This window comes from Panthera leo, chromosome B1 (genome assembly GCF_018350215.1).
Source record: "Panthera leo isolate Ple1 chromosome B1, P.leo_Ple1_pat1.1, whole genome shotgun sequence".
Lineage (NCBI taxonomy): Eukaryota > Metazoa > Chordata > Mammalia > Carnivora > Felidae > Panthera > Panthera leo.
In genome coordinates, this window is record NC_056682.1 from 149,371,927 (window position 1) to 149,382,842 (window position 10,916).

The 10,916-nt window shown below is 37.4% G+C and overlaps 1 protein-coding gene across 1 annotated transcript in view; it reads left to right on the plus strand.

The window, feature by feature from the left end:
* Window positions 1-2,702, plus strand: part of LOC122218499 (transmembrane protease serine 11G-like) — a 53,218-nt gene extending 50,516 nt beyond the window's left edge. The window contains exons 9-10 of the mRNA XM_042936719.1: window positions 83-225; window positions 2,544-2,702. Coding sequence (XP_042792653.1) covers window positions 83-225; window positions 2,544-2,702 — 302 coding nt within the window. The remainder of the gene's footprint in view (window positions 1-82; window positions 226-2,543) is intronic.
* Window positions 2,703-10,916: the final 8,214 nt, after the last annotated feature.

Here is a 10,916-nt window from a genome sequence, read left to right on the forward strand (position 1 = left end):
ACATCCTTTATAAAACACAACAATTAACTATCATAAGCAACAATGTGAAAATTCTTCATCTATTAATTATTTTCTTCTTTAGGTCCTTTTCCCAATACTCTGCGACAAGTTGAAGTAGAGATCATAAGTAATGATGTATGTAATCAAGTTCATGTATATGGTGGTGCTGTATCATCAGGAATGATATGTGCTGGATTCTTGACAGGAAAGCGAGATGCCTGTGAGGTAAGAATAGACTCAAATCCACAAAAATGAGTGTGTTGAATGGAGGTGGCCTCACTGACTATAGACCGATGTCACTTCATACAACTATAAAATTAAGTTGACGAGGAGGGAAGAGAGTGTAAAAAGAGGGAATGGGAGAACCTTAAGAAATACCCCTCATTTAACACCCTCGTATTGTCCAGAACCATATGTAAAAAAGGACCATCAGTTGCAAATTAGTACTTTGATTAGAGAAAAAGACTGGAAGCAGATAGTAGAAACCAAGCCAAGAAGCCACACAATCATTGCTTCAAGTCTCAATGATAACCAATTAGGTGTCTGACCCCTACTACTTGTAAGGCACTAGGGAATGGAGTCTGAAGATCCCTCCATGGCCAGAGCCATCATCCCACCCGCACTTAACCCTTTTAACCATTAGTAGTCTACATTCATATAGAATCACACCATTTAGGAAGAGAATACATTTATCAACACTTATTCATATTAAAGTGTTGCCTCACAAATTATATCTAAAAACTAAATAAATAGCATTTCACTAAACCATACAAAATCTTAGGATTAAACATTTAAGGAGAATATCAGTTTTAAAGACAGGCTACTTAAAAGACTAAAAATAAGTAACTAAAATAATGAAGTTTTAACTTGGGTCCAATAGTTTAGCAATTCTTAAAAGATGAGGAAATGTTTTGAGAATTTGACACATATGAGTGCTTTACTTAAATGCAAAGGGCCCACTATTGATCTGCCACTACCTGGCTGTAATGTGATATAATAAATATTCATTCACTTATTCATTCCATTTTTCTTTTGTATATTGCAAGGTAACTTGGCAATTACTGAAGGAAATATAAACATTTAAAAAAAAAAAAAGCCTACACTGAATCCACAATGAATTTACAATCTAATAATATAGCAAACAAGTAACGAAAAGAACAAAAACATAGGATTTGGCTACATATTCTGAATATAAGATCTCCTTCCACTCACTTTCCTTCCTGAGGAGAAGCAAAAACAAGGCGGTCCACAACACAACCGGATAACATGACTTTTGAGCAGAAACATAAATCTACGTAAAAGATGTTCTCTTTCCATTAGTCCATGTTCCCATGCTTCCTTCGCCAGCAGCAAAGTAAAATACTAAGGACCTAAATTAGGATGTGGTCTTACAGGAAAAGAGCTAAGAAGCATTGCTTTTAGTAACCAGAGTTTTCACACTCTGTCCACTGAGCCCTAAAGGCTACATGGAAAGAGAAGGGAAGGGAGCTAAGAGCCAAAACTCTAGGATCCCAGGCCTGCTTCAAACAGGATAATTTGTCTTATAAAATAAGTCTATAATGGGCTTCCATATAGGTTTATTGCTAAAAGATAAATTTAAAAATCATCTGTCTAAATAAACCTTGGGTTAAAGATATCAGGGAAGTCCTCAGGATTCACACGCTTCAAACCAGTTCACTAGGGCTAGGGATTAAACCTTAGTTTGGGAACAAAAGTCTGTCAGTGATAAACCCTGCATCAGGCTCTGTGCTGACAGCTTAGAGCCTGGAGACTGCTTCAAGTTCTGTGTCTTCTTCTTTCTCTGTCTTTCCACTGCTCGCTCGCTCGCTCTCTCTCTCTCTCTCTCTCAAAAAGAAATATTTTAAAAAGTTAAAAAAAAAACACAAATTCATAGCAAGTGACTATATCTAGCTAACAGAAGAGGCTTCATGGAGGTGACATATAGTTGAGCCTTGAGTTCATCACTTATGTAACTATTGTATGCCTGGACTCAGGTTCAGTTTGTGCTCCCTGTTTAGATAGAGCAAAACTAAAAACTACACAAGGGTAAAACTGAAATATTAGGTTTATTCACACTACTCCAGATGAAGATATTAACACAGATAAGTAGAAGTAGTAAGATAAAAACAGGTAATAAGCAATAAATTCAATTGTTATATTAATAACAATGGTAAGTAAAAACAGAATTCATTTTATATGCTTTTGTTTATTTTATTTTTTAAATTTTTTAATGTTTTTATTTTATATGTGAGAGAGAAGGAGAGCATGAGCAGAGGAGGGGCAGAGAGAGAGGGAGACACAGAATCCAAAAGAAGCTCCAGGCTCTGAGCTGTCAGCACAGAGCCCGACACGGGGCTCGAACCCACAAACCATGAGATCATGACCTGAGCTGAAGCCAGACACTTAACCTACTGAGCCACCCAGGCACCCCTACATACTTTTATTTAAAATATTAATTTAATAGTCATTCACAGGCTCATAAACTTTCATTTTTTACTCCCCTTTATTTATTGCATTGACAATGTACATTTCTTCTTCTACAGGGTGATTCTGGAGGACCTCTGGTTATAGCACGTGATAGAAACTGGTATCTTATTGGGATAGTAAGCTGGGGAATAGACTGTGGAAAAGAAAACAAGCCTGGACTTTACACCAAAGTGACTTGCTATCGGGACTGGATTAAATCTAAAACCAACATCTAATGCAACAATCACCTGTACATCCAAAATGTTAATGTGGTCGCTAGCAAATTGTTTTGCTAGAATGTGTTGCTATGTATATTGTCATCGAGTTCAAGATGCAAATAAGCATGAACGGACAACATTCCCCTTAAACATGAGGAAAGCAGACTTTCTTTTACATCATCTGAAATGTTTTGCTAACCTGAACGTACAAGATATCATCAACTCCACAATGATCTGCCATTGCTGCTAAGTGTCTCCCATGATCTCCTTGCTCATTTTTCTGTTCCTACTCATTTAAAATGAGAACAATCCAGTTTAATCAGACAAGTACCAATTGGCTAAGCATTCTCTATTTTTTCTTCCCCGACAGGGCACACTGCCCTTCCCTGACTCCACAGTTTTCATGTTCCTCACCAAATAATCTTCATTAAGAATCTGTAGGTTCACTGTACTAGACAAATCAAGGTAATTAGTTCTGGCCAATGTGAACACAAATGATGGAGGGGCACTAGGCATGAAACTGGGACTTAAGAGATGGCCCTCCTATCAGCCCTTTCCCATTTGTCCTCACATGCACATTCACCTCTCTCTGAGACTTGAAAAACATTGACATGACAGTGTAGATTTTAAAGTGTAAACAACTACCTAATATTTGCTTTGGAACAATAAATAAATCTGTGTACCAGACAGGAAAACTGAAAACACTGCCTAGCACAGATTCTGTGCTACCCTACCTAAAAATTCCTTTTTTTTTTTTTTTTTTTGTATTTAGAAAATAAAGAGAAAGTTTCTTGGTCTTTTTGTTAGATGGAAATGAGAAGATAAAAGGACTCTGTGAGAAGGAGCTCCTTTCCATCTCTAAAAATGAGAGATGTTCCAAACCTGGTATAAATTAACTTTTCACTTATGTTTTATTATATCTTACTGCATTTTCTTTTCTAAATAGCTTTATTTTCAATCAACTTCAGAACAAGTAAAGGATCCACAGAATAAGAAGCCAATATAAATTAGATATTCACAACCAATTTGATATAAGATTTTGGAAAAGATCTGATTGTCTAATATTTAAATTTACTGTTAAAAATGGCTGGCATTCTTTATAGTATTTTTGGAGAATACTCAAATAATCCAGAAAGCATCTTTGGAGAGATTTAACTTATATGACAAAATAGTCATTTTCATATGTGTTTAAATGTATATTTCCTGACACTATATATGACTATGGACTAGTATTAAACAAAACTCAAACTTTTTCTGTGCTTCTAAACCTTTGCTCCCCCTGTTATGATTAATTTGGCTAATGAAATAACTGCTGTGCTAAGATTTTCTTCTGAGTTTTATATCAGCTGAGAGTCTTTCTTGGTCCACATACATAATGTTATATTGTATACATTAAAATATATTTATAATAATAAACTCAACCTCATTTCCTTTGAATCATCAGTATATTGCATTACACATCTCAACTTTTGCCCTGCTGACATTAGTCAGAGATAATTCTTTGTTGTGGGGGGAAGGTGGCAGCTATCCTGTGAACTGTAGAATGTTTGCAACATTTCCTACCTCTATACACTAGATGCCAGTGGTAACCCTCACCAAGTTATAATAACAGCAAATGTATCCAGATATTGCCAAACGTTGCCTGTGGGGCTAAATCACCCCCATCTGAGAACCAACTGCCATGGAGTCACCCCCATCTGAGAACCACTGCCATGGAGTCAGAGGAAAAAAGTCACTTGTTAAAAATCTTACAACCACAATTTTCTTACATGGGTCTGAGCATATCTTTCTTCTCCCTTTTCTTACAATGCAAATGTGTTGAGAATGCTAAAAAGACCGTCTATGATGATTACTCTCATATCCAAAATATCCTAACCAAATTAAGATCATTTGGAAAGTGAACCTGTTCAGGCAAAGGAGGCTGTTTATATAGATCTATTGAGATAGAAGTCTATCTATAGATAGATGTCAACTGGTCTATATAGATTAATCTATATAAATTTCTCTCTAGAAAGAGAGATATTTGTCATACACCTAAATCCTGCATAATCATACCACATATATATTCTATTTAATATTCTCTGAATGAATAAATAAATACTGCCTGAAAAAAGATTTACATATTCGGCTGAGGCAGAATGGCTCAGTCCATCATTCACTAGCATTGTAGAGTGGAGAATAGGAAGTTGCATAGCATCACTATGCACTAAAAGCTGCATTATCTGAAATAGTAGCCACAAGTCAGACGGGACTATTTAGATTTAAATTAATTAAAATTAAGTAAAGTTCATTTAATTGAACTTTATAATAGTATCAGTTATACTAATATCATTTCTAATATAAAAGAGTCAAATAAGGCTAATGGTACCATATTGGGTAGCACAGATATACATCATTTCCAAAATCATGAAGTTTTATGGACATCACTGGCCTACAGCATTGTATGCAACTACTTGCATAAATCACTTATTCATCTAACAAACATTTCTTGAAACACTATATGTCAGACATTGGATATTCTAGATATTGGGTATATAATTGTATATAAAACCAAGTCCTGTTCTCAAGACAACATAGAGGTAAAAGTATTTTTGATAATTATTGTTAAAAGTAACAGAGCCTTCGGGTAGTGTGTTTGGCCATGCATATCATGGTGACTTCCAGACTCTTCCTCTAGTGTCATTGGCCCACTAGTACAGAATGTTCTTTGTATAAGCTATATCAGGCCCAGAGACCCATAAGGAAATTGAAGTGGTCACAAGTGGAATTTTCAACCTTAGACAAAGATCCCAGAACTTCTTCAATAAATAGTATATTAAAGAATAAAAACGTTTAAAAATATATTTTTATTATTTTATTTAAGAATAAAAATACTTCGGTAGCTTTTTAAATCAGATAATATCTTATAATCCAGAAAGATATTTTAATGGCAACAAAAGAGTAGCAAGTAATAGAGGAGCATCAGAGTGACTTAGTCACAAAATTTAAAAATATCAAGTAATATTTTAAGCAAGAAGCCAACCCAGGTATAAAACAGGGACTGGATTGTGCAATATGTTAATATTGTTTTATTATAGATGAATCCAAGAAATGTAGAAACAACAGATCACTATAATCCAAACCTATGTTCATTAAAAACCCAGTAAAAAAAGACCAAATGTGTTACTATGCTGCCATCTCCTGGTCTATATAATTTATTTAAATATACTTTTATTGTAATTGCATTTCAGGCTCTAAAGTTGCATAAGCTATTTTCCAACACAGATTAGTAGAAAGAAAAATCAGACAATCTCTCCCCAGTTATCTCCTGAGGTAATCAAAGTTTAAAACTGTATATCCTTAGGGCGCCTAGGTAGCTCAGTTGGTTGAACAATCGACTCTTGATTTCAGCTCAGGTCATGATCTCATGGTTCATGGGGTCGAGCCCCACATCAGGCTTTGTTCTGAGAACCTGTGGAGTCTGCTTGGTATTCTCCATTTATCCCTCTCTCTCTATCCCTCACCCACTAGCACTCCCTCTCTTTCTCAAAATAAATAAACCTTTAAAAAAATGTATATATCCTTTCAAATTGTTCTGTTTATACAAATATAAACAAATATATTCATTCACTTATAAAGAGCTTATCCACTTTTTTAAAAAATAGCAACATTTTATATGCATTCTTATATATGCAACGTGTGTGTGTGTGTGTGTGTGCGTGTGTGTGTGTGCGCGCGCACACGTGTATGTGTGTAGTATCTGGGCTTTTGTTTCTGCTAAAATAATGTACTAGAGTAAGATATTCCCTCCAAATCAAAAAAAATCAGATAAACTATAGATGAAAGAAGCAAACATGGGTTCTAGGCCAGCAAATGAAAATAAAAGTGAAAGGCTACAAGACTAGGCTCTCGTGAAGTGAATTATGTAGGGAGGGTAGGTGGCTGACACCCTGAGTGGAATAAAAGAACAGGTCAAAGAAACACTGTTTATGTTTTACTCTTGCAGTTCCCAACACCCTGCCTGCCTTATATTGCCTTAACAATACATTCACCTGCCCTTCAGACCAGAAACTAATCACAGCAATCCAGACAACTACTTTTGGGAGTATCAGGGCAAACACCTACTAAGGGGAGGAGGCTCTAGAAAAAGTGACCACTAATCAGATGCTTTCAGGTATTCCTCACCCTCACTCCTCCAAACCCCAGGACGGGTGCATTAAAACTTAAGTAGCTGGTTTCCTCCGGTACCGCTTCCCTCTGAGGCCAGCTCTATAGCTGCTCCTGGTGTGGTCAGCCTGCACCTGCAGGGGTGAGCCACCACTGAACTTCTTAGCCGCGCTGGAGCCCCTCTCACCAGCTCATTTCTAAGGCTTTGGTAAATGGTGTGTCATCTTGGCCTTCCCATAAAGCACATCTCCCACAGGGTCTTCTGGCTTCACATGACAGATCCATTCCAGCATGGCCACTTCCCTCAGCTTCTTAATTTCTTCCGCCACTGCCTGCCAGGACAACTGGGACGTTTCTGTTTCCCTCAGCTTTGGCTATTTCTTTCCACAAGATGTTAAGAGCCACTCCAGAAGCAAGACGTCCCCAGTCTCCTTGGGTCCTTGCCAGGGTGTTAATTCTATATTTTGAGAACATCAATGAATTCTTTTCCAGTCTTCCATTCAGCCCTCCTTCATCAAGCACACTCAAAACCCAATGTCAGGAACAGGAGTACTCTTCTCACTAATTCTCATAATCCCTCAAGTGCACAGTCTCCTTCCTCCCTTATCAGACACAGCACATTCTAGTAGAGTTATCGACAGGTTTTCAGTTGAGGAAGGGGAAAGGGCTTGTGGAGAAAGCGCTCGCCAGTATCTTGCTGCATGGGAGAAGGGCTGGCTTTTACTAAGGAGTGAGGAACTACTTCTGCAAATTCTCAGGATTCAGAGGATCTGTAGAACAATATCCTCAAGGACATCCATCCACTTGACTCCAAATTGCATTTCAAGGTCCTAGGTATTCCAAACCAGGGACCTGACCTAAAGAAGCATAGCAGATCTGCTTTGACCAAGCATTCAAATTCTGAGAAACTAACTATTAGGTCTTCAGCCTGATGCTGAGCCATGTCTACTATTTCTCTGTAGAAGATTAAGGCCTCTTTGTAACCTATCTCACATAGCTTTTAACTGATTACAAAGGACTCTCAGCTTCTCCTTATCCTTCTGCAGGGCAACATGCAATTTAGCAGTAACCAGCCAACTCCACTATCTTTGTAGCACTCCTCCTTCTCATCTTGCCTCATCAATTGCCTGAACCATAATGGCTGCAATCATGCCCCTCCCAGGAAGTTTTCCCAGGTCACTACTGGTGATATCTTCAGTAATTCAGGTCTCACCTTATGCCAGGGATTATCTGTGCTCTGCATGCTTCTCAGGGTGGTATTCTCTTTACCCAACAGGCAATGAAGTGAGTTAGTCAGTCCTAAATTTTCTCAGACTATTCAATCAAACCTCAAGGTGGGATTTGAGAGATTGGGGAAATTTCTGTGAAGAAAATGGAATAATTCCTGGAAGAGTCAAAGAGACCCTAGAGAATACAGTTCAGGTTGTCCCCTTATGCAGCAAAGAAGGAAGGAAGAAGAGTTAGATAGGAAGAATCTCGTCAGATGGCTGTGCAGTCCCAAGAAAATTTGACCAAGCCTATGGGGAGTCCTCAAATCAAAGCTGTCCATCAGAAAAGTCCCACATCTCTCAGGAGTGAGCTTGCCTTAACAACTCTGCTGTGCATGGTTACAGGCTGGGAGAGGCTTAAAGGAAGCATGGCCTCCATGAGTGCAATGGATGGCTCTGAGCACAGCATCTTGGGCCATCTGTCAATTCTATCCTGCAAATCAGGGGATCTGAGAGGCACATTTCCATTATCATCACCATCCTAGATCTTTGCCTAAAAATATGCACAGGGGCACTCGGGTGGCTCAGTCGGTTAAGCATCTGACTTTGGGTCAGGTCATGATCTTGCAGTTCGTGAGTTCAAGCCCCATGTCAGTCTCTGCACTGACAGTGCAGAGCCTACTTGGGATTCTCTCTCTCCCTCTCTCTCTGCCTCTCCCCTGCTCTCTCTCTCCCTCTCTCTCTGCCCCTCCCCTGCTCTTTCTCTCTATGTAAATAAATAAATAAATAAATAAACTTTTAAATACATAAATGAGTAATAAATAAACTTAAAAAAATATGCACAAAGGTTGACCCCCAAAATGGATTAGAGATGTGAGAAGGGAAAAAAATGATAATGTTAAGACAAAAAAGGAGATTGTCTTTGTGACCCAGGATAGGTAATAGATTATTAAAGCAAAGTATAGAGAGTATTAACTATTATAATAATACAGTATTATATACAGTATTATAATATACATAATAATGTATAATATACAGTATTATAATAATAATACAATGGACTATTCACTGCTTTTTTTAAGTAAATGATACAACTGATAGAATGGGAAAAATATTTAAAATGCATAAACTGAAAATATACTAGAATATACAAAATAGTCCTGCAAATCAACAAAAAAGAACAGTCTCAGAAGAAATATGAGGAAGGATATGAAAAAGCAATTTATAGAAAAGAAAACCAAAAAGTTAATAGCATGTAAGACAAATGTTCAAATAACTAGTATTGAGAAAAACATAATTAAAATAAAAGTAAATCATTACTGTACACCACACAGACAAGTGGAATAATAGCAAGTATAGGCAAGGATGTGAACTTGGATTGCTGGTATTCACAGCCAATTTTATTTTATTTTATTATTTTTTTTTTTTAATTTTTTTTTTCAACATTTTTTATTTATTTTTGGGACAGAGAGAGACAGAGCATGAACGGGGGAGGGGCAGAGAGAGAGGGAGACACAGAATCGGAAACAGGCTCCAGGCTCCGAGCCATCAGCCCAGAGCCTGACGCGGGGCTCGAACTCACGGACCGCGAGATCGTGACCTGGCTGAAGTCGGACGCTTAACCGACTGCGCCACCCAGGCGCCCCTCACAGCCAATTTTAATTAAATTACACATACATGTCCGATGACTCCCAAATTCTGATATTTCACATCATGCATAAATTCACTTTTAAATTGTATCCCAGTACATTTTCTTCAGATTAGATCAGTTGGAAAAGTTTTAATTTTTCATATAATTTCAAGTGCAAACCAAAAATCACGAACACAGAAATTTTTCATTTGACAAGAGTTTAGCTATGAGAATAGGAGATTTATGGCAGAAGGAAAAGAAAATAAAAACATGTTATTAAGTAATTCTGCCAATCCCCACAGTCTGCAGAATCAATGACCCATCTCTATTTAATTGCCGAAGGGAGGAGAGTTTTTCTCCATTTGAATAAATTGCCAGAGGTTGTTAGATAAGCAGTCAAGGATTACTCTAGCATCTATGCAAAATAACCAACATAAATTTCATCTCTCAGAGTAATAGGCAATAGGAAGAGAAAGGTTTTATGTATTAATCTTCTAATTTAAACAGATTCTCATATTTATAACTAATACTTGCACCTAACTGTACTAACTGGTAACTTTGAAATGTTAGCACATTCTGTTTGGTCTACTTAATTAATTGTGGACAGTATTATAGCTATGCCTGTAATATTCCTAGGTCACTATCCAATCCATGCCCTTTCTTTAGCATGGAGCAGGACAAATAGTCTCCTCTTGAAACCTCTAGGACAAGAGATTTCCAAGGACTATCTCTCAGGAGATACAGAGATGCTGAGTAATTGGAGTTCAGGTATGCCCTGCTCACATCAACCAGAACTGCTCACTGTGATTTGTTTCTCGAATTAGCTTCAGCATAAAATTCAGTTAAAATAAATGGTTCTACTGCTTTATCTCCACCCACCCAAAATAACTGTTGGAATTCATTGTCGTAGGAAGATATTTGTTAGATTTTGTGACCCAGTTCAATAGGAACAGGAAGAGAGGTGGGGTGTAGATTCTTGTGTGAGAGGAAGATTTCATAAAGAATAAGTACAGGTCATGACAATTCAATTGATGTGGGACACTCAGGAATGGATGGAGAGGAATCAGAGTACAATAAATTGTTTGGTTATATCGAGTTTGAGATTTCAGAAACAGATTCACACTATTCCAGGAGACAGAACTTTTTTTTTTTTAATTTTTTTTTAACGTTTTATTTATTTTTGAGACAGAGAGAGACAGAGCATGAACGGGGGAGGGGCAGAGAGAGAGGGAGACACAGAATTGGAAG